Here is a 26,726-nt window from a genome sequence, read left to right on the forward strand (position 1 = left end):
CCCGTGTGACCATGGAGCAGGTTTTGCTGCGACAACAGCAAAAGCAAGGTCTAGCTTGACGAGCTGAAGCTTTCTAACCCGTGATCTGTGTCACTGCGTGTTAGCAGGGGTGACCTGCTCTCGGCGATCAGGCTAGCAAAGGGTTTGCCGTGTCAATAGTAAAAGGCCGTGGCCTGAAGTGAAATTGATCATTTTTCTTCACAGCTTGTTGTCCAGAATTAGTCACATGACCGTGGTTGGCAACTAGGAAAGCGCAAAGTGTTCCCATATATATGCCTTAAAGAGAGAGCGAGCTGGCCTTGCATTATTATTAATCCTCATCTTATCAATAAGATATCAAGGTCTAGAGAGGTTAGGGGCTTGAGGAAAATAATTGGAGAGCAACGACAGTGAGAAAACTTCCCAGCTGCCCCCTCTTCCCCATGACCTGGGGGGGGGTGGGCGCAGAGGAAGAGCATGGAATTAAGTAGGCTGGGACTTGGCTCTCAGGTGCTTACTTTAATGAGCATTAGCTTCCTCCTCGTGGAAGGAGAATGATTTTCACTCACAGGGCCTCCAAGCATCGGGGATGATTGTGGTGGGCGTGGCGGTCAGTAGGGATCTAGCCAGTAGGGGACATTGTCATTTGGTATTGACACTTAGTAAATACGACGCACAGGCTCTGAGGAACGTTTTGGCAGAAGTACTGGTTATCTTTGTTAAGTAGCCGGTGCTGCCTCAGGTTGGGGCAGCTGAGTGCGTCCTCCTTTCTAATCAGCGCTTCACAAAGGAGAGCGAAACGCGTTCGCTGGGACCACAACACAGCACCCGATCCCAACTCCAAGACCGTAGCGTAGACCGGGCCTGCACGTGTGAGCAAGATGGAAAGGAGAAGGGAAGAAACCGTGTTCACGGAGGGAGGTTGTCATACCTTTGGGTAAAAGAACAACAGAAAGCAAGAGTCAACGGGTATGGAAACGTTTTTTAGCTTGGTCTGTCATGACTCCTAAAAGAAATCGGAGGCCTGATTAGCCGTAAGCATGTCAGCAGCATCATGGAGCTATTCTGCATCTTCTCTGCCTAAAGGCGTTGGAAGCTTCTACTGTAAAGTGTTTGCTTTGCTTTGGTAAGTGGGCAGGAAGCCAGTTTTGCTCCCCTTCTGTTGTAGTTCCAGTTTGCCAGGCGGGATCTTGGTGAGGTAGACTTTCTTGACCTATAGCTCCTCTCCACCTTCTTTCCCACGCTGTTTGTTAAAATATAGAATGCCACTGCGAATTCCACAACTGGGATGAGTTCCGGTTGACTTTGCCTTTAAGCTGTTTCCTTAATTATTGGTGTATTTAAGTTCCAGATCCCTTCCCTATATTTTAGTCCGCCGGCCACTGTTATTTTTCTTTCCATTTAGGACGGGAAAAACAAAAAACGCTTTATGGCCACAGTTATGAGGATAGAGTTTCAATGTCCAATGGTTAGCACAGAATTATGACGCTAGAAAAGTGAATCTTACTTAATAATGAGCTTGATTGCTCTCTATATGTCAGTTCAGCACTTCTCTACTTTCAGTTCTCCTTAAGACTTTTTTAGTTGGTAACTGTTTGCTTTCATTGTTAGAAAGGTTCCACTTAGAGCGTAGCAGTTGTAGTCATCGTGTAATGTCTAATATTAAGACGCAGGGGTGGTAGTAATATGGTTAATTAAGTTTACAATTTAGCTTAATCCCCCAAGATTTGTCAAGGAAGGAGTTCGTTTTCTTGTGAGAGAGCGTAGCAAGCATTCAAGCATAGGCTGGCCTTGAACTCACGGTGCTCCTGACTTCTGGGATTACAGTCATGAACACCCTATACAGCAAGACTTGTACCTGCTTGTCATTCATAGAATTTCATCAGTGAGGGATGGGATCTCACAGAAGGCTAAGGAAGCCTGCTTGAGATTGGAAAGTCCCCAAGCAGCGGGCCCAGGAGTGTGGATTTCAGCGGTCTTGGCCTTGCTGTCAGTAAGGAGTCACTGGAGGATTGTGGCACGGGCTTGAAGGAAGGGCTCTTGTCTTATTCATCTTCGCACCCAGTTCCCAGCAGAGAACAGAATGGAACGGGGCGGGGGGGGGGGGGGGGGGTGACGTAACCAGGGCTCTATTTTAGGAAGATAAATCTGGCAACCGTGAGTGGGATGGCGAGAACAGGAAAAGGCCTGGCAGTGTGGAGAGAGGTTCAGATGCTGCGGCAGGAACAGACCGCGGAAGGTAATGGGGCGCAGCGGAGACGGCACGTTGAGAAAGGAGAAGGCCGGAGGAACGGGACGGAGGCTTAGGAAGGAGTGAATGAGAGCGGATGACCGGGCGGAGGAGGGGAGGGAGGGGTGTGTCCCCATCGCACAGCGTCGGCCAGGAACTATTGTAGGTTCAGGGCCTGTAACCCTTGGGCAGGGTCGATGCTACAGTCACGGGCAGAATTCTCACAGGGAAACCTCATCTTGAGTCTGGAAAACCTCTCACGTGATTGGATAACGTCTACTTAGGTGAGTCAGGATAATCCCCTTGGCTCAAAGTCAACCAATCGTGGGTACCGCCTACACCTGAGTACCAAGGGCTGGGGCGGTGTTGTCTGCCGACAGCTCTGGGTGTTGTGGACCTGGGGGAGCTCACAGAGGTCAGGCAGGGTGAGAACAACCGTGGGGTGTTCCGGGAAGGTCACTGGGTCCCCAGCATGGAGGTTCTAGGAAAACCTTCACTCCTCCAGTCCCCACCGTCCCCATCGTTCAGGAGGGCCAACCGAGATGTAAGGACAGGAGGCAACCTACCCAAGTCTTCAAATAGCCAGCATCATGGCTGCTGTGTGTGGGAACGCCCCACGCACGAGCCACCTGCTGCCTCCTGGGTATAGTCAGGGGAAGCAGAATACTTGACGTTCCCCGGAAACAGCCCCGACCGGTGAGCAGGTCTGCGCGAGGAGCCTGTGTCTGGGGAGCGCAGCGTGACCCCGGGGGCACCCTTTCTGCTTGTCACCCCCCTGCTTGCTGCTGCACGGTGGCGACCCAGCTCAGGGCCGCGGCGCGCCATTCAGCCCAGAACGTTCTTCCTCTCCCCCCACCCCTCTGTGGCAGCCGTGTCCACAGAGCCCGCACAACCCGAGCTGCGGTGAGCCTCCCGGCTACCCGCCCCGTGTCGCACCCCTTGTTCTTCCGTGGGCCCCCCCCCCCCCGTCTCCACTCCGTCATCTATTTGTATGTGATCTGATGAACGTCTGCCCTCCCCCTCCCCCTAGCCCCAGGTAAGGAGCCAGGCCGCCCCCCACGACCATTCTGGGTGTGGAATACGGCCTCTGGCATTTGCTACTTGGGGGCGAATGGTGACCGGTTGACCCGCCAAGCAGTAGAAGGATTGCAGGGCGTCTGGAACCCAGGGCCGGGAGACGCCATGGCGTCTCCTGCTCGCTTGCTCTCCTTTTCCTAAACCCCCAGCCTGGTCGGATCCCCCTCGCAGCTCAGCCCATCCCGGCTGTGTGAGGGCTTCTGAGCCTCGGCTTAACGGAACTAACTCTCCTCCAGTTCTTTTGTAAACATTTGAACCCGGAGCCCTCCGACACAAAGCAAACGAGCTTTTCAGAGCTGTTGGAGCACACGCCGAAAGCTGGGGAACAGGTGGGAGTCTCTGGGACTAGTGCCCCATGGGGCAGAAAGTCAGGAATGGGTGGAATGTTCCAAGGAAGCCCTGGGGAGGAAAACAGGAAGTGCTCTTCTTTATACCCCCACCCTATGGGAAATGCTGGACATGGCTGCTCCAAGTCTCTGAGAGTGAGAAGAGACACCGGGATGGGCAACTCCGGAGGTGTCTCGTAAGCGGAGGAAAGTTAGCTGGGGATCCCCCTTGCCGCTCCCCCGTTCACCTGCTTGTCAGATGAAGGCTCAGAACAGGGGGTGCTGGTGATTGACAGCGCAGACGAGCCCATTACTAAAGACCGGCCCGCTCGCTTGTGCCCACGCCGGGGACCCTTTCTCTCGGGCTCCTGCTTTGACAGCCAGAGCAAGGTCAAAGGTCCTTTGTATCATGACATGCTCCAGGCGTCCCCCCCCACCCTCCCCCCCCCCCCCCCCGCCCTTTCATGCTACAAATAGAGCTCCGTGTGTGCTTGGCGGCTGCCTTCAGATTTCGCAGGGGAAGGAATTGGAGATTTCTGAAAAAACAGCTCGGGTCGAAACCTCGTGCGGGGCCCTGCGCACGTCTCCCCACTTGCGTTCCTGCCGTTCCACGCTCTTCTGGTGGAGACGGGGGGAGCACGCTCCACGTTGGCATGCTCTGTGTGTTCCGGGACCTGGAAGAGAGAATGAGTTGCGAATCCTGGGGATCCCGACCGCTTGGGGCTGGCTCGCCGCAACCCCTAGCGGCGAAAACCCTTCTTCCGCCCCGGGCGCGGGCGACCCTGCCACCCAGCGGTTCCGCGAGGCCGGCCGCGTGGCCGGGCTGAAGGGGACTTAGGGAGAGACTGCACCTGCCGGCGCTCTAAGATGTCTGCTTCTCATTGCAGGCATCTTTTCCACAAGTCCTGTGTTGACCCCTGGCTTCTAGACCATCGCACCTGCCCCATGTGCAAGATGAACATTCTTAAAGCCCTAGGGATCCCGGTAAGCACAGCGCAGCCCACGCCGCCGTCATGTCTGTCTGTCCCCCGTGGCACCCCAGCAGGGACAGACCTCTTCCCTGGGTTTCCTGTGTCCATTCAGCCACACGGCCGTGGCCGCCTCCAGTGAGGGCCTCCAGGGAACCCACGCTTGAAACGTTCCCCCCTCTCGCTTTTGCTCGGCCTAGGACGTGGGGATCCTTTGGGTCCCGTGCCGCCGCCTTTGTGCGCGGCCGACAGCCCCCGGGGGCACCGGCCGGGTAGGACGGGCGGCGCGCCGCTGGCGGCCTCTTCGGCCGTCACCCTGCGTGGTCCTGGAGGAGCTCTGCGTGGCACAGTGCTCACCTGGAGCCGAGGAGGGCAGGGCGCGAGCCGGGCTCCCAGATCCAAGCCCGCGCGGAGAGAGGGGAGACAAACCCGACGCTGGCTTGGACATAGGTTGAATCAGGCCAGCGTGGGAAATGCATAGGGCACCCGAGGTGAAAATCCACTACCGCCAAGGAAGCGAGCCTTTCTACCAGGCGCTGGTGACAAAAGAGAACCCACCGGACTCCAATCCGGGCATGGAGGCCTGAGCCTGGAATCCTGGCTACTTGGAAAGGTGGCTTTCAGGGATCTGATCTTGATTCCAGCCAGGGCAAGAAGTTTGAGAGACGCCATAGCCAGGTGTGGTTGGCACAGTGACACTCCCCGGTCACCCTCAGCTACACAAGAGAAACACGGGTAGATAGCGTCGCAGCCCAGGCTAGCCTGTGCGTGCAGCGGGACTCGACCTCAGAAAGAACCGGTGCAGGAGCTGGGAATGTGGCTCAGCGGTAGAGCGCTCGCCTTGCATGCATGAAGCCCGGGGTTCGATTCCTCAGGACCACATACACAGAAAATGCTGGAAGTGGAGCTGTAGCTCAAGTGGTAGAGTGCTAGCCTTGAGGAAAAGGAGCTCAGGGACAGTGCCCAGGCCCTGAGTTCAAGCCCCAGGACTGTCAGGTAATAATAAGAATAATAATTAAGAATAATAAATGCAAAAAGGAGCTGGAGGTGAAGCGGAGCCACCGCCTAGCAAGCATGGGGTCCTGAGTTAACCTCTATCATTGCCAAAAACAAAACCCAAAGACTTCCAACTTGGTGTTCTGTGTACTTCTGACTGTAACTGGCTATTTTAAGGGAGAGTGTAAATATGGTGTGTCCGTGTGTGCCTTTGCTATCTAAACTCTCCAGCATCTTCATAATTAGAAGCCACTTGTACAGTGTGACCTAGTTCCTACGGCTCAGGATGTTTTTCAGAGCCTACGTGTCAGCCTCGATCTTCGGTCAGGATAATGAAACCAAGCAACCGCATGCCACTTCAATTTTGCACTCAATAGTTTCTGGCTCCAAACTTTTCCCCTGGAGGTAGGTATAATTTCTCCAGGAGCTGCTTGCGGATGAGTTACAAATGTGACTAATAATGGCTGCTGAAATAGAATTCCCGAGCGGCCGTTGGGACTGTTCTCCAACTTAGTGAGCTTGTGACAGGTAGCAGTTGGGCATTCTGGCAAGTACTCTGGTGCCTACCAGGCAGGCCAGGATTTTACTTGATTCAGAGAAAAATAAACCTCAGTAGCACCTTTTGGATTTTTTTCCCCAAGGATTTTGAACTCTCAGCCACGCTCACCGCCATTGAACGGCACATCCTCCAAGAAAAACAAAGCACAACTAGCAGGGTAGGCTCCCAAAGCACCAAGCACGGGGTGCCCTCCCTGCCACCCAGGCCTTTTCTGTTTTGTCCTGGAGGATAACAGAGTCACCGCTGGGGAGGAATCCAGGGCATCGTTCCAGCCTCTGCCGCTAGAGAGCACCACGCTCCCCACTGCACCGAGGGGTGGTCTCGGTTCCTTCATTAAAACCCTGCATGGCGTCATGGTCAGGCTCCCTCGATTAGAAAAGGCTCCCTCGGCAGCAGTTTTCAACTCAGTTTAAAGAAATGGTGTTAACATGTCTCTTGAGGCAGTGTCTCCCTGTATAACCCAGCAGGGCCTTGAACTTGCCACGTAGCCCAGGCTGGTCTCAAACTCATCATCCTCCTGCCTTCGCCTCTAGACAGCTAGGACTGTGGGCTTGTGTGACCACTGTTGGCTTACCATTCCTTTTTATTTAAGGAACGTTGAAAAGGGCCTTTCACTCTCTGGTAAATGGCGCCTACGGATGCCTGTGTCCTTTTCATAGACTTAAGTGTTCAATAAATGCCTGTGAAGTTATAGCACTTCCAAGTCTCCAAGGCTTTCAGTCCCAGAATCATAGTTTATAATTTACACGGATTCTCCTTGGAATAATAGCATTGGCTCACAGACACCTTGGCTGTACCCATGACCCGCTAGATGATTCAAATCCAGGCGGTACCGTTATCTTATTTTGTTTGCAATTTTTTTATTTTGTTTTCAACCCGTCCATGCCGTAAGACAAATAGATCCACGTGAAGCGTGAGGAGCTGGAGACGCTTCTTTTGTAAGTGATTTCTACGCAAGGAGCTGCAGAGTGATAGCGCAGCTCATGGGTCAAGAAATGCCCACCACCAGGGGGTGCCTGTCCCCAGTATATTTTGCATCAAGAGAGATGCTTAACTGGAAGTGTTTGGGGGTTCTTGACCATTGAAAGCATTTTGTCCCTTGGTCTACAGCACAGGGCTTCCATCCTACTTTCTACCCAGTCAGGCCCAGCCCAGGTTAGTGACTCTCCAAGCTGCCTTAATACTGGGGGTCTTCCGTACGCCAGCCAGCAGCCATCTCCCCACTATCCTGGCACAAGTAGGTTGATCGCCCTCTCCTAGAAACGCCTGTGTACCTGGTGTTTGCAGTCTTCCGTGAGCCGTTCATTTATTTTTGCTTCCCGAAGCTATGCTGAACTTCTATCCCTTCACAGGATTCGTTCGCAGGCAGAATTTGGTATCTTTTTTTTACTCGGATTGTGACTTTTCCTAGAAGTAATACACTTGGGTTTCATTTCAAAACGCTGTCAGCGTTGCGTAGTGAACCTCTCCCCGTAGCGTAGCTTCCTTTTTCCATGGTACTCTACAGCTCTCGCGTGTTTGCTCAAGTCCTCTTGTCACGAATCTTAATCAGATACAAATACGCCCAGGTGTTCAGGACAGGAATCGGAGACGTAGAGAACAGGTTCAAACCCACATTCCTGAACACATACGTGAGCGGTACACTTCATGGTCCTCACCGCGTGACTGCTGCTCTCGACCATGCTCGTGGCCGGGGGGAGAAAGCAAACACTTTACCCTCAGCGCCCCAGCGTGGGAGGGATGCCCCAGGACTGACCGTGGGAAGGGACACTCAGTAAACACGTAACGTTGACCTGGAATAAGGGGACCCAGGGATTTCCCGGGGGGGGGGGGGTGGCGGTCAGCTTGAGACTTTGGGATGGGAAAGGAATGGCGAGGGGGACAAGTGACACCGAAGAGAGGGACTGCCAGAGCGCTGAGGTAAGGGACTCCACGGCGCTCCCCGTCCAGGGGCTGGAGGTGAGTCACACCTCCAGTGGGTGTTCCGTCACACCGAGAAGCCGGCAGTGGACTCCTGAGGACGGGGGGGACAGGATCGTGCCTGGGGTTGTTTTGTTGCTTCCTTTTCTGGAGATCGAAATCAAGTGAGAAAAGACCAGGAGAGGGAAAGCCCGGCCGTGGGGCGAGAGCGCTCGCGTCCAAATGTCAGAGTCCCTCGGGAGAGCAGGTGGAGGGAGCTGGCCGCTCTGTCCAGTGAACTTGGACAAGCTGACTTCTAGGGGATGGGCGCCCTGGCGGAAGAGACAGAAAGAACGCGGAGAGAAGAAAGGCATGCTGGGACGCTGAGGGACTTGCACCTGACGATGGAGGCCCAGTGTGGTGCCCCCCACGGAGGGGCAGAGACCGGGGTGGGGGGTTGGGGGGGGTCCCTCACTCCACCTCCTGCTTGGTGCTTCCAGCGGCCCAGGAGTCCCAGAGTTGCAGTTTGAACGCGCGTTGAGTGTGGCCTGCGCCTGCGCGTCCGGTCTCCACTCCGAATCCTCTTCCCCGCCCCCCGCCCTGTGTTCTGCACGCACTGGGAATGGGAAGGCGTGGAATTACAGTCCTTCCAGACGAAGCTCAAGGTCAGCCCAAAGCACCAAAAAAAAAAACACCCCAAATCACACCCGGGCCTCATAGACCTTCCTTCACCGTCTTTAAAAGGACTTTTCATGAGTTCAGGCAGATAAAACAACTGAAAGCACGCGTGGAAAGAGAGAGAAATGCGTTCCCATCGCTTACACGGAAGAGCTAAGATCAAAGAGCGGAAGGTTCAGCGCGTAACGGCTTGCCCAGTAGCCCCACAACTTGCCCAGTAGCCCCACAACTTGCCCAGTAGCCCCACTCCTGAGCGCGGTCCACAGCGCCGGCCACCGCGCCCGCGCAGAGAGCGGAGCTGGCTCTGCTGCTTTGACCTTGGCCGGGGGAGCCAGGTGACCGCGTCAGGGAGAAAGGCACCCGGCACCCCCCGGCAGTGATGGGGTGAACGCGACCGCACCTTGTTTTCATGGCTCTGGTTTTTAAGGTCAAGAATTTGTCTGATGGATGATAGATCCGGTGTCAAGTACATGGGAGTCGGTTTCTGAAGTTGGGTTTGGGCGTACTTTCTCTTCTTCTTTTCTGTCTTTCCTTGCAGGGAGGTGCTGTTCCCAGGAAGGGCTTGATCTCCAAACCTGGGCTCTGTCCCTGAGCTTTTTTTTTTTTTTTTTTGCTCAAGGCTTCGTGCTCTTCTACTTTAAGCCACAGCTCCGCTTCCAGCTTTTGGGGTGGTTAGTGTCTCGTGGGCTTTCCTGTCCCAGCTAGCTTTGAACCACGATCCTCAGATCTCTCCCGGGTAGCTAGGATCACAGGGCTGAACCACCAGGCATGCAGCTGGCTCATGTTTGTTTGTTTCTTAGAGCAGCCTTACACAGTGCTTTGCGTGTACATAAGCATCTTGAATGAGCATTTCACAGTGAGTCATTCCCCTCCAACTTTACTCTTACCAGTGTATTTGTAAACAGTGAGTGGGTCCCTGGGGCTGGTTACTGAGATGCCAACTGTATGCTATGAGGTAAACGCTCTCTATACAGAGGAAGTTCCCTCATAAATAAATACCCCCTTGTTCCTCCAAATTATTTAGACAGAGAACTCTTGCTGCTTCTCCAATTAAAACTCCAGACCTCCCTCTAACAGGTGCCTTTGTAAGGAAATCTGGGGAAGATCTTTTCATGTGAACGTTAAAAGATTTTCTTTTCGTGGGAGTGAAACTTTATTATAGACTTGGCTAAAAATAGAAGTAGCTGGAGAAGAACATGGTAGAAAAGCTAACTTTCTATCGGGACGAACTAGTCAGGAGGCAGTTCAGCTCCGCACGCGCGGCGTGCTCTGAGACCAGGCTTCGCTCTGCCCGCAGCCCAACGCCGACTGCATGGACGAGCTGCCCACGGACTTCGAGGGCTCCCTGGGAGGGCCGCCCACCAATCAGATCACGGGGGCCAGCGACACCACGGTGAACGAGAGCTCCGTCACGCTGGACCCGGCCGTGCGGACCGTGGGAGCCCTGCAGGCGGTCCAGGACGCAGACCCCACGCCCCACGAAGGAGACGTCATCTTCACCACCAACGGTGAGTGCCACGGTGCCCGGCCGAGCCCTAGGTGAAGAGCCACGGCCTCGTGGGAGCTGGAAAGGGAAACCTTTCCCCCGGCAGCCAATGCCAGTCACGTGGGTGGGGCTCACCGGTCGTAGCTGACCGGTCCTTAGAAGCCAGATCCTTCCAGAGTCCGTGGGGCAGACGAGAGACGAGGCCCCCGGGTGCCCACACTCCAGCCCCTGGGGACACCCTGACCCTCCTCACCGCACTGGACATTCTCCCGCCCTCCCGAGCGTGCCTGTGCCTGGAAGAGCTCGTCTGGTACGTGTGCACGTTACTGTGGGATTCAGGTGGAAATGGGACCCCTGTTTATTGTTTTTATGTAGGAGGCGAGGTCTCATGGCTGGTCTGAATGCCTGGGTTCTAGCAATGCTCTTGCCTTTGCCTAGCAAGCAGCCGGGACTACAGGTGTGTGCCACCGTAGGCAACTGAACACGGTGGCCATACACATTTAAATACCATTTGGTTGTGGTCATTCTTCCCCTCCTCCCCTGCCCAGACTGCCAGGAAACCCTGTTCTGTTTGATGCTAGTTATAAAAAAAAAAAAAAAAAAGTACTTAAGTATCTGTAGGAGCATGAAGATTGAAGGTCAAATCTAAAGTACCTACTATTTAGTTTAATAGAGTTAGAGATAAAAGCTCCAGGAGTTCTAAGAAAAATCAGCATACAAATTAACTGAGGCTTAAAGTTAAAAGAATAGGTGAATAATGAAATTTTTAAACCAAGTGCCTTTCTTTCTCTTGATAGAAGTATCCTATTTGGCACGGAAAAATTAGAAGTAGAAAGAGGTAGAATGAAACCTCTTGGGACATTGCCTTTTAAGTTACCTTCCCATTTTTTATGTCTGTGATTTTTGTAGATCTAAAAGTTATGCTAAAAAATTAGCATTTCAGTCTTAATTGTTGAAAGATAGGAAGGAACGAAGGAAGAAAAGAAAGGAGGGAGGAAAGGACAAAAGGAGAGAGGGAGGGAGGGAGGGAGGGAGGGAGGGAGGGAGGGAGGGAGGGAGGAAGGAAGGCAGGCAATCGGGACACCATTCTTTAAACTTAGTCTCTTTTTAACATTGTGGCCTTTTTCCTGACCATCTTTTCTGATAGAACTGAGATAGGCCTGCAGAATTCAAATGTTCCCCGCAGGATGTCAGCAGGAGGTAACTTAAAGAGGAAGTGACTTTTAGAGGTGCAAGGATCCCAGTATGGAAACATGGGTCATTAGATATTTAAACATCTGAAGCCTTGACTTTGTAACAGGTCTAGACAGAGGCTAATAATAATAATACAATACCAGACACATGGGTGCTACACTACAAGATTTTAAAACACATGCCTAAAAGATCCTTTTAATAACGATTCACTAAACCTAATAAATCCAACATACTTTATATTCCCTTTTGATACCCTGTTAGCCTCTTTTAGGCTAGCAGCATGCTTCAGTTTAGACTTGTCACTTTTAAAGTGCCCGGGGAATCATGTGACCCGTGAGTACCATATTGGAGAACACAGATCTAGTACCTCAATAACTTAAATAGGAGAGACTTAAAGATTATTATTGCTATTGTTGCCAGTATAGACTTCTCATTTTGACCATGAGAACACTGTGAGCGGAGGATAAAAATGTGTGACCCAAGTCAAATAATAAGTTCTCTTTTCAAGAAGAGCATGGGCTCATGATATCCTGTATAGTGAAGGCCTTCCCTCACCTGTGACTGTCGACGGTCGTAGCAAAGGATGTGGGAAGGCCTCGTATAATGGTATCGCCAGTTCAAAAAGGAAGAAAGAAAACTTCCAGGCACGAGCAGTTTTTTAAGCCTGCGAGAAGAATAAAATAGAAATCGGATCATTATCCTCGCACTGGAACGACGACTTGATTTCCGAAAGATAACGTATGATCTCTTAGATTCCTCATTTCCGAAACGTGGCCGCATATTTCATGCATCTCCTCTCAGGAAAAGGCAGGTGACAAACCCAAATGCATTTTAATTGAGTGTGGATTAAATAACGCCCCAGATGACATCCATGTAAATATGCCAAAACAATGAAATGGAAAATGATGGTGTATATCTGACTCCTCACCCATGAGCTGTTTGGGCATAAAATGTAGCCAGTGTTCAGGTCATAGCAGGCAACAGAGTTTATTTGACATAAGCCTGCAGCCAGACCTTCAGTTTATATCAGGAGCAAGCGTAACAGGTAGTTTCAAAGGAAGGTTTTGCTGAAGAGGTAGAAAGGGTAAAGCAGACCTAAAGCCAGGAGACCTAAGGGCCAGCTTGAATGCCATCAGGAAACACCAGTTTCTTAGCACAAAAAAATGAACTTCCCTTAGAAAGTATTTTCCTGGACTGTCTGAGATTAATTTTATGTATTGGCATTTAACAGAAATTCATAAACATAACCATTAACAAAATGGCTGTAGATTCCTCAAAAAGAAAAAAATCATCAATACGGGATCTTAAGTTTCCTTCAGGCCCCTCCTTTATGAACATTTACTCAATAAATGAATGAAGAGAAGCACACTACTAAATGAGGGGGAGACTCAAGCTCTCAGCAACCTTATTATCATCAGATTTCTAATGTGTTCTGAAACGATACAGACGGAGAGAACTCCTTTGGCCGTACATCTCAAATCAACAGCCCAGTGGGGACTGTACCTGACTTTCCCCCAGATTATCCTTTTCCCTTCTCACCGTATTCCCAGACCCAAGACATGGCGGGAAAGCAGGGCCTGAGAGCGGCTGACAATACCTAGCACCAACTCAGCACGGAGTAATCGTGAAGCCTGGTTCATCCCTTAGCTCACAGCGACCCCATTTTCTCCTCATTTCCCTGACGCAAACACTGAAGCACCAAGGTGAAAGTCACGGAGCTCGGTCATCCGCTGGGGACAGGTTGGAGGTGGACTTTCACGCTCTCCCTCCCTCCCCCTCTCCCTCCCTGAGCTGCCTGTGCTCAGAGGATGACAGCGGGACCGGAGGGGCGAGACCCCATCTCCCTCACTCCTGCGTTAATTCATTCATTTCCTGCTCGTGCACTTCTCATCAGAGACAAAGGGTTTGCTTAGCTCCTCCTTGTCCTCCCGTGTCGCCCCATCTCCCTCTTTCCCTGGCGAGTAGAGCTTCCGTACTTCCAGATCCAATGCGCGTCAAAGATGTTTCGGCACCTTTAGGGAGAGAGTGCAAGCTAAGCGCAGGGCCTTCGGATGGGAGATGAGAAAACCTGACGTTAAGGAATCATCTTCGTCTTCTACGGTCTACAAGGGAAAGAAAAGTACTTGCAGATCCAAGGACAATCAAGCTCGATGCGGGAGGCCTCCTGGAAAAAGCTTTCTTGCTTCTATGTTTGTGATGTCTCTGACACCATCTTTCTTAAGCTAGCGTGGCAATCAGGACCCCAGTCTTCCTCCTCCATGTCAGCGCAGAGGGCTGCCTGTATGAAATCCCCTCGGCCACTCACCAGTCATTACCCACAGGCCCGATCATGCCAAAGCATCCTTTGCCTCGGATTCCACAGCTTTGGCTGAAAATGGCTGTGCTTGCTTTTATGGGGAAAAAAGTTTCCAAGGAACAAAGGGAAACATGGCTAAACAGATAGCACTGTGTCTATGGAGACTCCAGGGTAGAGGTAGAGAAAGACCTTAAGGGAGCCTTCATTATCCCTTCCCATAGTCCCTCAGTGCCGAGCCACATCTCCTTGCGGGGGAGGAGGGGCTAGAAATTTTCCTTTATTGTTCTAGGAGGTTGTCGAATCCACCACCCATTTCCTTCTTTCCCTACCAGAGGCCCGTGGTATTTCCTAACGATCATTACCTATTTGCTTTCCACCTCACACTGGAAAGAAGCTGCTCCCTGTCAATGCAAGGGAGGGAGGGAGAGGAGGTAGAATCGAGTCTGCCCCCAGGACATTCTGGAAAGCACCTGGCCAAGATGTACGTGGCCGTATCTCGTCTTTGAGCTTTCCAAGAAGAACAAAAATCACAGGAATGAGTAGGAAATCACTGGCTAGATGGAATGAAGGGTGGTCTAGGTCCCTGGGAAATATCCTTTGCCAACTTTCTGTCAACTCTGGTCCTCAAGGAAAGAGTTGTTTGTCTAAAGAATGGAACACACACGTGGCTGGTGATGTCTCAAAACGCCTCTTAATTCCGCCGTCCTGACACTGAAGATGCCTTCCATGGGCACCGCGTTTCCACACCTGGGTGAGATTCCAGCGGGCCTGGGGAGTTGCCTGCTTATGCTGAGGTCACGGGCAGTTCTAGGAGCCCCTGGAGGTCCCAGGCACACGCACAGAGCAGGGTTATCTTTCTGACGCGCTCTTCCCCTTCCAGTCCCTGCGTCTCAGGACAGAAGGACCCGTGTTACTTACGCACCAAGTGCTTCCGCCGCCGCCGCCTTGCATCCGGCTGGCCGTGCTCAGCCACTGTCTCCTCCAGTCCCCTCGCCCACGCAGGAGCTCGTTTTCCCCATGTGAATCCCTGTCTAGCTCGCTCTCCTAGCGGGCCATGAGGGTAGAGAATCGCAGATCACCGCTCCCAGCAGGCCGCTTGCAGGCCCATCACCTCCCTCTCTCTACAGACAGAGGAGAAACCCGCGCCCGCCCTTGGCTGAAGCAGAGTGTATGAACTGAGCTCCTCTTTCTTTGACATCCATACCTCTTCAGGAGAAGTCGAGGCAGGGGAAGTCCTACTGCGTGTGAAAGGAAGTGTTTCTGAGTGGCTTTGTGATCTTTGCCTGAAGACTGTAGTTTTAGCAGGTGTCACTGCCTAGCCTGAATTCCCTTTCTCAAGGAGCTAGAGTTATTTTAACTCCGTGGGGTTAGAACCTTCTTCTGTGGGTACATATAGGTAATATGTATGCATACGCATATGCGCATATTCTTCAAAGTGTGCTCGCAAAAGTCCTTGCTACAGCACGGCTGGAGTCAGCGTTTTTGTCAGCTCTAACCGCCCTCACCACAACCACCCCGGACTCTCCGGGGACACACATTTCAAACTAATTATGGAAAAGAAGAAAAAACATTTTAAAAAGTCCATTCAGAGGCTTGTGTTTCGTCTCCAAAATGACCCACTTTCTCTGGCTCAGGGAACTCAACAGGAACCTCGGGAGATTCTCCACAGCGGAGAACACCCCCTCGGAAAGGAAGACCAGAAGTGGCGTTCACTCCCATTCTTGAAAACCCATGTTTCTCGGGAAGCAGTGGATCGACTGTGTGGAGCATGGACAGTCAGGAGTTTTAAAGGCTGCGAGGCTTGCTCTGTCACCAACCTGAACGTGGAAGTGAAAAGAGGACAGGTGGCTGGGAACACGGCCTAGTGGTACAGTGCTCGCCTCGTATACATGAAGCCCTGGGTTCGATTCCTCAGCACCACATATATAGAAAAGGCCAGAAGTGGCGCTGTGGCTCAGGTGGCAGAGTGCTAGCCTTGAGCAAAAAGAAGCCAGGGACAGTGCTCAGGCCCTGAGTTCAAGGCCCAGGACTGGCAAAAATAAATAAATAAAAAGAGGACAGGTTCAGGCCTTTCACAGGGAGGCTGGTCTTCATGAGTCGAGACAGCTGCGGGAAAGACAGAACATTTATATGAACATCACACTTCCGTGACTACATTTACTGCCTTTGACGGGCAGCAATTTCCAGGTTTGGGGTGACAGCAAAGCAAACGGACTCATTCAAAAATAAGCACGGGTGGAGGAGGACGGTAGAGACCGGGTCTGCAAAACAACAAACTTCTTGTCAAATGGTATTTTCCACAGGTTTGGGTCAGCGACCCTACATTATGTCTCTAAAACCAAACAACTACTCCCCATAAAAAGGTCCAGGGTAAACCTATCCGTGGATCACAATAAAAGTAATAATAAGCACATGTGAGAGAATGGCAGGTGTTACCCGCAGGCCGACGGTGCCTCCTGTCACCCAGAGCTCCAGCTGAAGCCCCAGCACCTTCCGGGGGTGGGGGGGGCTGCCTCCTGCACTCGTTACCCCCCCCCCCCAGCGCTGCTTCTCCCGTGTCCTCTGCCCTCTTCCTGGTGAGCGCTCCCGTCTCTTCTCCTGCGTTCCCTGCTGGATTCATCAGCTCAAGGGGTGGGAATAGAAACCACAGGGCATACCTGAGCACACATCTAAGGAAAGGAAGACACGTCCGTCAGCTCCTGAAGCCTCGGGCTTGCGGGTGCACGGCCAGGGACATCTCGGGCCCTCCTGAGCACGGTCACCTGGGCCTATCAGGAGCGTGGCGTGCAGGGTGCCAGGCTGGCTCACGTGGCCTTGGCCATCCGTCTCTCTGGCGACGCGTGGTCTTGGATGTGTACACTTGCCTGCAGGGAGAGATGGGTTTGTTAGTACACCTTGAAAGTGGATACCAAAAAAAAAAAGAAAGGTCCAGTTTTCCAGTGTGGGTGAGGGAGCTGTGAGAGTCACTTGCTGTATCTGCTTGTTGGACTCTGCTCAGAACACGTCTCCACGTGTCTGTCCCCGGAGAGACCTTAGCCCCTGGTTCCTGAATCCTCCCACCCCCAGCACAGCGACAGCCTCGGCGGAAGACAGCCGTTGGGAAGAGCGAAGATCCTTGCAGTGAGCACGGGGCTTGACCGGCCAGCGTGCCTGCCTTGTACTTTCATCCACAGAGAAACCTCCGGGGTTACCAACACCGTCACGAGTTAGCCCGGCAATCAGGGAGCAACGTATCCAAATCCGTTTCTTGAAGGCCGTTCGTGCTGTGTTCGGGTGATTCAGTCAAGCGGCCCTGCTCGTCTCTGTCCAGGGCCTTGCTGTGGCTGTCGTAGTTAGGACACCCTCCCCCTGGTTGGGGAACATCAGGATAGGCGGAGACTGTCCTTCCTTACTCTCAAGGCTTCTTTTGAAATCCAAAGTGAGAGGACATATATACACGTGCACACACTCCACCCCCACTACCCACCCCTGGCACCGGCTCATCATCCAGAATCACCAGGAGTCGACATCTAGAACATTCCAGGCATTGCTCTAGGCATGAGCAGCACACTGGTGCTTCCTGTGCTTGCCCCTTCTCGATGAGTTGCGTGTGATGTGCAGAATGCGCTGGATAAAATTCAGGCAGGAGGCAGTGCTTAAATGTGAGAAATTCCAACTGAGGAATGCTGGGAAACACAGCACACGTGGGCTTCCTTCCTTGCTGGTGACGTGGGCCGGGCTGGGGTCATCGCAGCCCTCTTGAGATAGAAAGCTTGACATCAGAAACCCACTGTAACGTGACATCCCCAGACGCAGCGACAGTTCCAGGGCTGTAGCATTCCCTTCACGTGCATTCCTTCACTGTAGCGTGTCCCTCACGTGCGTTGATTGATTGATGTCCCAGAGGGAATCAGTGTTTTGAATCTTCCTATTAGATATCATTTAATTAAAAAAAACACTACTGGGAACATCATAGAGTAAAACAGTGTGTGTGCCTACTAGCCAACAGCATACACAGCTAGTATCTCCCTGGTAACTAATGTTCACAGCAGGAAGGAGTAATTCGTAGCTTTATAGACTAAAGTTCCACTGAAACTTTTTTTCTCCAACTGAGTATCCCTTTCCGTAAGTAAAGACATATGTCTTAATCAAAGCTGCCTCAGTACAAAAACATGGGCTGCACCTAAACTTCTGCTGTGAAACAAGAAGTGGGATGAGTGTTTGCCGGAAAAATAGCACCATCCTAAGACTGCCACAGTTAGACGAGGAGTTAACTGGAAGGTTAGGCTGGAAAATCAAATTTCATAAAGAAACACAACGGATGCAAAACTTATCTTTCTTCTTATAAAGTTGAGATACAATGTCTGTGTTGGGATACATTTGCATTCACAGCACACACGTGCATGCATGTGTGAAAACCTAGCAAAGCACAAACACATGCGTGCACACATGTTAATACAGCCGTGTCGTAGGTGGCATGCGTGTTTAGCTGAAGCAGCGCTTATACAGGCAGACACGCCTGTGATGCCATGGGAAACAGCATTCAAGCCCACAAACATAGTGACTAACGTCACTCTCCCAAACGAGCGTGAGTGCGATTTTATGTGTTGGGTTGGCTGGTTAGATTCCTCTTCCTAGAAGATCCATTCTGTGTACCCACGCGTGCACTAAAACCCCCAAGGAATGTCCATCTCTTTCCTCGTGACGTGCTTGTGGTATTGATGGACATTTGACACTGACACCCCAAATCGCCATGTGGGAAGGGATGCCACCGCCTTTTGATCGTAATAATCACTCCTTGGCCGTTGACACATGTGCCTCACAGGGTATATAGTGCAGGCACTGATTTACAAAAAGTAATTCCTGGGTTAGCTACCAGAAGGCGGAAGTGCTTTTGTACAGAAAATACTTTAGGCATCCAAGTCTTTGATCCAATAGAGTGGGAGATGATTGAAGGAGTTGAAATTGGTTTCTATGCGACTTTACTGAGGAAGGTGGTCTTTATGTCATAAAATTAACTGCTAAAAGCAAAAATAAAAGAAAGGAAGAAAAGGGGGGGGGGCACCAAGGTTACCTTTTACCATTCCTGTGGATTCGTGGAAATCAAGACCTTCCAAACAGAACGTGATCATTGGCCACTACCAGGCAGCAAGGTGTTCTACCAAGGATGACGGTGGAAAATGTGTGCTGGGAGTTTGATACTTAATACAGAGAGCTGATTTCACACAAATGTATTTTTGTCATCAAAGGCATATCAGTAAGGCTTTGACCCTCCATTGATGTAGCCCATGCTTAAGATATGCCCACCGCCCGTGGCCACCGTTGTACAGCCTCCCCCGTTTCTAAAATGCAGCAGTCAAATGGAAAACCATGCTTACCTTTGATGCTGGGGTTACTGTCACTTTCCAAGTGTCTACAGCACTCTCAAGAGTCTCACTCTCATTCTCATTCTCATCTCTCCAGGGTATTTTCTCTTACAGGGAGTAAAAGAAAGCCAAAGACAGCCTAGGCCTTGGACTCCGGTGGGTTCATGAGCGGGATTTAGTTAGACAAGTCCTCCAGGGCCCTGGCTTTCTTCTGCCGGGCTGGCATTCCTGGCGGATGCGGTGAGTCTTTCTTCCACAGGAGTCTCCCTGTGTTCATCCGTGGACACTCAGGTACCACGATGTCAGATTAGCCAGTTATATGCCATCGGGGGCTTTATGGATATTTATTCTGCATCCTGTTGACCATCACTGAAAAGAAAGCATCCATATTAAAGACAATGTCTCCGTCAGGTATTGCTCAGTGACAAAATATTACAACATGTTTGAAAGCTGGAAAAAAATTGAAAAGGCTGCACGGTCAGATCATGCATCACAAAGTACCTGCTGTTGGGGACAGGGGTTATGCTTGTGGTTGCAGATGTTTCAAAAATAACGAGCTCAAAATGTACTTTGATTGCATCCTCCTAGAAAATGCTATCAGAATGATAATCCCAACATGCAGCTATCAATGGCAGGAACTCTGTCCTGGATAAATATTTGGGATCATTTGTCCTAAATATTTGTGGAGTTAAAAAGAAAGGAAGGGACTCGTGATACACATCAGAGATCATAACAAATAGCAGCAGCATGATACTTTTTTTAAAAAAACAATTAAAATTCAGAATCTACGTGGGTCACAGATGGACATGGCTGCAGGGAAAAGTCACAAAACATACTAAGAGTAAATAGGAAAAGAAGAAAGCCATAAAATGCTGAACATGTTTATTTCACCTCCATAGAAGTTAATCTGGGAGTTTATTCAACTATTCCGTCAAAGCCATTTCGCTAACGATGTCAGTGATTTAGTGCAATATTTATTAGTATCTATTTTGAGTAGGGCTGAAATTTCCCCTGCTCTGAAGGAATTTAGATTCTATTAGATGTAAAACAGATGTGCGTGAAGTCGAGGACCGACGTTGCCAAGTGCCATTTCTGAAAGAGTAGTCTCATTCGCCAGATCAACTAGAGGCTCTGTCTCCCCGAGGGACTTACACGGCCCCCATTAGTTGAAAAAGGAGGAAAAGAGCAAATGAACAGTCTTTGGCTGGTGGGGGAGATGATAAAACCTTAACCCCCCACCTTACATCCCAGAAATTCCCAATGGGCTTGTTTTCAAGGAATTTGGCGTTTTGAAGAGATATTGATGAAATGCCCCTGTCTTCATTTTTTCCATAAATACCAGAGAACTTCTAGTTTCTAAGTCCTTTTCCTCATCCCGTGCTTACTGTGGATGAGCTTGCCCAGTTATGATAGTCCAGCGATAACTGGGACCTTTTGGTCTCTCCCCACCTCTTCATTTTTAAACTCATCAACCTCATTTCAAAGCAGCGGGCCGGCCTGCCGGCGTCTGCCAGTGACAGGGGGCGGCGGGAGGGGGGGGAGACTTCCACACCGGTGGCCCTGCTTCTCAGCAAGGTCCCCAGAAACGTCCCCAAGCAGGAAATGGTCTTAGGAGCTACCTGGCATGGGGTAGCCGTTGGAAGGAACAGGAATAATAACTTCTTGGCCTATCTAGGTCCGTGAAGCCCTTGGCTCTCTGCGTGGTGGGGACGGGAGGGCCTGTTCTGGGAACTTGCCCTCCTTCCCCGGCACCGTGCGCTGCACCTGCGCCAAAGGGAAAACAGCACGAGTCTCCATCGTCGGGGGTTTAACTCTCCGCGAAGCGCTGGCTTGGGACGGCCTGCGGTTTGTAGAGCGAGGAGTTCGGGGAGGAAGATAGGCGTGCTTAGGATGTTGACCTCAAGGACTGCGGTTCATCGAGGGCCCGAGACGGTGTGTGTGGCGAGTGCTTTTCAGAGAAAAGGAGAAACTGTGATGGGCAGGGCTACCCCTTAGGCCTTGCAATCCGGGGTGTGGTTTTTCTGGCTGCTCCCACCCCCAGTGAGAGGGGGTCACCTTTCCTCCATCTCACGCTTCTCCTTTCAAGCCCAGTGCAAGCGGCACCCATGGATTCAAGCAACTGTGGGTGAAAAACGCCGGGTGGAAATGATTACATTTTGTTCAGGTTTCAGGTGGCCGGCGGTGGGGACCAGAACCTGTGAAGGAGGGCGGCGGTCACACTGTCCCCGCCGGCACACACTGCCAGGTCTTCCTTCTCCCAAGATAAATCGCGAGACTCTGTTTGTATTCCACATTATCCTGACTGTTCGATAGTGGCGACTCATTCACACGTTTGAAGAGAACAAGTGGCGGGGCCAAACAAAGCATCTCAAAGAACGGGCGTTTGCGTTTCTGGCTCTTGGCTGTAGATGGAGATCTCCTCCCCCTTCGCGGTCCTCCCGAAGAACCTCACCTGCTCCGGTGGCTTCAGAACCTTCTCCGGGCCGAACCCTTCCGAAGCTGCGGAGGGCAGGGCCTCTCCTCCGAGCGCAGGAGCCTGGGTCTCCCTCCGGGTCACCGCCACATCTCCCTGGAGGCCTCGCGAGCATCTCTGCGAGCCACGCTCTAGACCTGTCTCCAGAACGCTCCCCGCCTCCCCCTCCTTTTTCTCTGGCTATGCTCTACTTTCTGCTGTCTTGCTGCCACTGTGTGGCCTATTGCTATAGAGTACTCACTTCAGACCACTCTTCAGTTTCTCTTCTTATCTCCCTTCCTGTTGGCTCAATAAGCCACCACCGTTGTGGGTGATTCTGCCACGCTGCGCTCACTGAATTCCTTCTGCCCGTTGGCTGGCGGTCACTTAGCAGCAAGCGTGATCTCTTAAAAGATTAAGCCGAGCCGATTCCTCCCTGTTTAAAAATCTCTCAACATCTTTACAATACAGGAAAACAAAGGGAAGAAAGTACATCAAGTATTTCTCATCTGTAAAATGAGACTAATAGCACCAACGTGAATGAAATGTAGGGCAATGTAGGTTTTTTATTTCATTTGTTTTACATTACGTTTTGCAGGAAAGGAAACACATGTTAGTGAACAGGTGTGTTGTTATAGCTACTGATTTTCTTGGTTGGGTTTTTTTTTAACTGTATTTTTGTGTGTGTGTGTGTGTGTGTGTGTGTGTGTGTGTGTGTTTTCTTTTTTGGTACTGGAGATCGAACCCAGGACGTTGCACTTGCTAGGCAAGCGCTTTGCCACTGAGCTACATCCCAGCCCTAGCTACTGATTTTCTGTGATTAGTACTACCAATGGAGAACTAGCTAAATGTTTAAGCCACAAAATTTCCATCCGTGTTATCGTGGCCTCAAAGTAAAATTATGTATCTTGACTAAATGATAAGACTCTGTTTTCAAAAATTATGGAACAAACCAAGTTTGGTTAAAAACACAAGATAAACTTTATGTGTCTTCAGATGATTCCTTAAGGGATCTTTCCAGAGAGAATGAGAAAGAATGGAGTTAGGTATCTGATTAGCTCTGGGATAGGGTATCACTTTGAGCCTGAGCCGTCTTAGGCCTAAATCCTCCTGTGCAAACTTCCCATCAGCCGGGATGACTGTGGAAAAAAAAGAGAGATTCAATGAAAGGGCACATGTGAGAAAAAAAAGATGGAAGATAGGTAGATAGGTCGATAGATGGCAGATATGATAAGGATAATAGGTGTAGATAACTAATATAGGTAATAGAAAATAGATCCATAGAGATAATAATTAAAATGCCCACAAATAACAGCCTGATGATACATACAGATGATATAGAGAGATGATAAGTGATTGATAGGTGGTAGAGGATAAGTATAGTAAGGATAATAGATGCAAGTGAAAGATAATAGATGATAGATACATAGAGAAAATAGGTATGTACTAGAAATTGATGATAAATACCGGTGATCTATAGAGCTTATCGATGAGAGAGAGAGAGATAGCCATGCATGCAATTGCACTTTTTTTTTTATAAATGCCTAGTTTCATTGAGTATGTGTTGAATGCTATCGTTTTCAAGTACAACATCCCTTCTCTTCCCAGAACTGCTCGAGTTGCATTCTGTCCTTGAAAGGCCATTGTGAGCTTTGTGCACTTATCGATCTGGGAAACAGAGATCAGGCTTGATGTGAATGTCTCCTTGTGAATCACTCCATTTCTAGTTCTTCAGGCTGTAACTCTTTATTGGTTCTTTTTATTTGTTCTCCATCAAAACCTCTTAGTATTCATTGTCCTTCATGAAGCTCATAAATCTTCCTGAACTGTGCCTGAAGGCACCATATGCATATATACATGTGAATGTATGCATAGCAGTGACGATCGGAGGGACGGTATTATCAACACCGTGATTCTCTATTCCTTAGACACTGTGTGTGAGTCTTGAGTGCTTGCTTTGTCGTTGGATGCACAAGAGCCTTGCGGTGTGAAGCGGCCTTTGTCTGTCCATCAGCGCTTTCCTCCCTGCCCACACTCCCTAGGCTCGCCTCGGCGTCCCAGCCCTCCTTAAACATCTCCCGCTAGCTGCCCCAGCCGTCTGCACACGCCGTTACCATTTCCTCAAAGGTTAATAATCATCTTATCTGGCACAAACACAGACCATCCTTTGAGGTTCGGTGTAGACCGTGCCCTGGATGAGATGTCTTCTTGCCGCAGCCTGCGGCTACAGAGCCCTCCCCCTTCCCTCCGCTCTCTGTCCCCGGCGAATCTGTGGTGTAGCCATTGCCTTGTATTTGGTTTGGCTGATGGGTTGGTGTTTGCTGCGTTTGGGGGGGGGGGGGGGCGGGGCGGGGTTGTGTCGTATTTCGTTGGTTGGTTTGTTGGTGGATTGATTGGCTTTGTGGAGACAGGTTCTCAGTGCGTAGATTAGAATGGCCTCCTGCCTCAGCCTTGTGAGTGCTGGGGTTATGGAACTCTGCTACCACAAGCCAGCTAATAACTACACCTAGGTGAATGTATGTTAGACGTTCATTGTAGCATATGTGGAAGAATAACTGGAAAAGGGTTCTTTAAAGAAAATGAACATGAATTCTTAGTTAATGCTACATTTCCATATGAAAATATTGGGGAGGGAGGGAAGAAGGAAAAAATCGATATTGTGTAACTACAAATTCTTTGAAAATTCATTTCAATGATTATAATCGGAACATTGTCCTTTAGAAATAATATGTTATACAGAGACTCTCTGTTGCTGAACTTTTTAAGTTTCTCGCCAAGTTGTGCTACTATAAATAATGCTTAAATGAATTTGTTTGCTTTTTGAGGCAAAGCCTTACAAGGTATTTCCGGCTGGCCCCAAACTGTGTTCTCCCTATCTTGGCTTTCTAAACTCTGGGATTACAGGAGTGCACCACCATGGGTAGCTTAAATGACTGTTTCTGCATCTCTAATTGTTTATTTATAGTGTATTCTGGACATGAAATCACTAGGTAAAATTTTCACAGTTCTAGTAAGTCCCCCTTGCAGAAGATTAAAACAGAATGGTGCTCACGAGTGACTAAGAAGGATGGGGGGATGTAACTTCTGGCTAGAACAATCCATGCTATTTTTCAAAATGAGTAGAGAAGCAAAACTATGAAATTCCCAATGCATAAGAATGATTAATGTCGCTGAGGTGAAAATGTCATTAATGTGCTCTGATTACTTCTCCTAATGTATGGGTATTGATTCGTGTGGTCTGATTATTGCTCCTAATGTATGTGTATTGACTAATGCGGTCTGATTGTTACTCCTGCTGCCCATGTATTGATTCGTGTGCTCTGATTATTGCTCCTGGTGCACGTGCGTTGCTTTTCCATTGGGTGCCTGGCAACATGCATAATACTATATCTTCAAAAAAGGAAGTCCACAGTTCTATATGTAAGGCACCAATATGCTTATCCCAAGGGATTCTTAGCTATAATTTCATCTTTTTTAAAGGCTGAAGGCTAAAAGGGCAAAAAGAATCTCTCCTTTTTTTGCTTTCCATTTATATTATATCTTTTGTGAATCTTGTAATGGTAATACTTGCCTATTTTTCTTTTTTTTTGGCCAGCCCTGGGCCTTGGACTCAGGGCCTGAGCACTGTCCCTGGCTTCCTTTTGCTCAAGGCTAGCACTCTGCCACTTGAGCCACAGCACCACTTCTGGCCGTTTTCTGTATATGTGGTGCTGGGGAATCGAACCCAGGGCCTCATGTATACGAGGCAAGCTCTCTTGCCACTAGGCCATATCCCCAGCCCACTTGCCTATTTTTCTTACTGGCAAAGTTTTTATATACTAAGAATGCAATCCTCTATAATTATTTTTGCTAACCCTTCAGTCTGACATGTCTTTTAATATTAAGTGTTTAATGTTTCTATAGGTTTTATACACAACTATCAATCTCATCAATCGCTTAGTTCCCTTGGCCTTGTATCAAATACCTATTTTCCTACTTGTAGATATACCTCCACGACCTTCTCTTCCAGCTCTGCTAAGGCTTTTTGTCTTGTTTACATTTAACGTTCGCACATTTAGAATTCATCTGGGGCTACAGAGTGAGAGGTGGCTCACCTTGAACTGATTTTCCTCCCATCTTCCCTTGGGCATGAAAGGGAATGCGGTTACAGGCATTTGCAGGAAATCCGCAACGTGCATTTGCTTTCTCCTCCCAGGTGAGCAGGAACCAGCCGTAAGCAGCGATTCCGACATCTCTCTGATTATGGCCATGGAGGTTGGACTCTCTGATGTAGAACTTTCCACTGACCAAGACTGCGACGAGGTGAAATCCTGAGATGGTGAATCCAGAAAACAGAGACAGCAGGACCTGAAGGCATAGAAGGACAGGTGCTCCAAGACATGACCCAGGCGTCCAACCTTCCGGTCCCCGGGGCCGCTCCGGGCCGCTTCGCTCAAGGATGGTAACGAAAGCAATACCCAAAGTCTCTTCATCGGGATTTTTCCCCGGCTCAGCCCCAGTCCAGGGCCCGGGCGGCTTGGAAGTCGAAAGCTGAGTTTTCCCGCTTATGCCCTTGTAGACAAACCCACCACCGAAGCTCCTAAAGCAGAAACCGAAAGGAAACCTTCAGGGTTTCGTAGTTTTGTTTCCATTTTTCCAGGTTGTATTATTTTTTTTTTGTCGGGGGGGGCGGGGGTGAAGATTGTGTGATTTCCTTGGCAATTCCTTTTAAAAGACCGTGTTGTCGTTTACATCAACTCCTTTGTCTTTCCTTTGATTCACTCCAGCTGTGTGCGAGGTCTGTCCAGAAGCACCAGCTGCTGCCACAACCAATCCTCTTGTGTTGCACTTGAGATGGGCGGCCTGACACCCCGACCCAGTGTGAGCCCGGCTCCCCCTCAGGGAGTCTGGGGAGTAAGCTGTCGGTCACCCTGGTCTCCGCTGCGCCACAGGGAGGGAGCTATGGGGGAAGACTTCAGTTGTTTGGGTCTCAGAGTCTTTGGCTAAAATTCTGACCTCACAGGCCCCTCGGGGCCAGGCTTGCCGATCGTTGTGAGTTGTATCCAGACGGTGAACCCAGCACCCCATCTTCTTCCTGGTGACTCCGCCAGGAGAGCAGCCCAGCCCCTCCACGGTAGCGTCCAGCAAAAAGACGCAACGGTCCTTGAGCCCTTTTCCCCCTACGTCCACCCCTTCCGATGAGCCCGACCGGACCACATGGAAGAACGTAGGTGAATCCTTGTGGATGGCTTCCCGGGGCTC

General features: G+C 50.2%; 1 protein-coding gene across 1 annotated transcript in view; it reads left to right on the forward strand.

Annotated features, from left to right (window-relative positions):
- Window positions 1-26,328, forward strand: part of Rnf150 (ring finger protein 150) — a 111,653-nt gene extending 85,325 nt beyond the window's left edge. Inside the window, exons 6-8 of the mRNA XM_048333554.1 lie at window positions 4,500-4,596; window positions 10,010-10,220; window positions 25,681-26,328. Of these exons, the coding sequence (XP_048189511.1) occupies window positions 4,500-4,596; window positions 10,010-10,220; window positions 25,681-25,799 (427 nt within the window). The 3' untranslated portion in view covers window positions 25,800-26,328. The remainder of the gene's footprint in view (window positions 1-4,499; window positions 4,597-10,009; window positions 10,221-25,680) is intronic.
- Window positions 26,329-26,726: the final 398 nt, after the last annotated feature.

This window comes from Perognathus longimembris, chromosome 24 (assembly GCF_023159225.1).
Source record: "Perognathus longimembris pacificus isolate PPM17 chromosome 24, ASM2315922v1, whole genome shotgun sequence".
Classification (NCBI taxonomy): domain Eukaryota; kingdom Metazoa; phylum Chordata; class Mammalia; order Rodentia; family Heteromyidae; genus Perognathus; species Perognathus longimembris.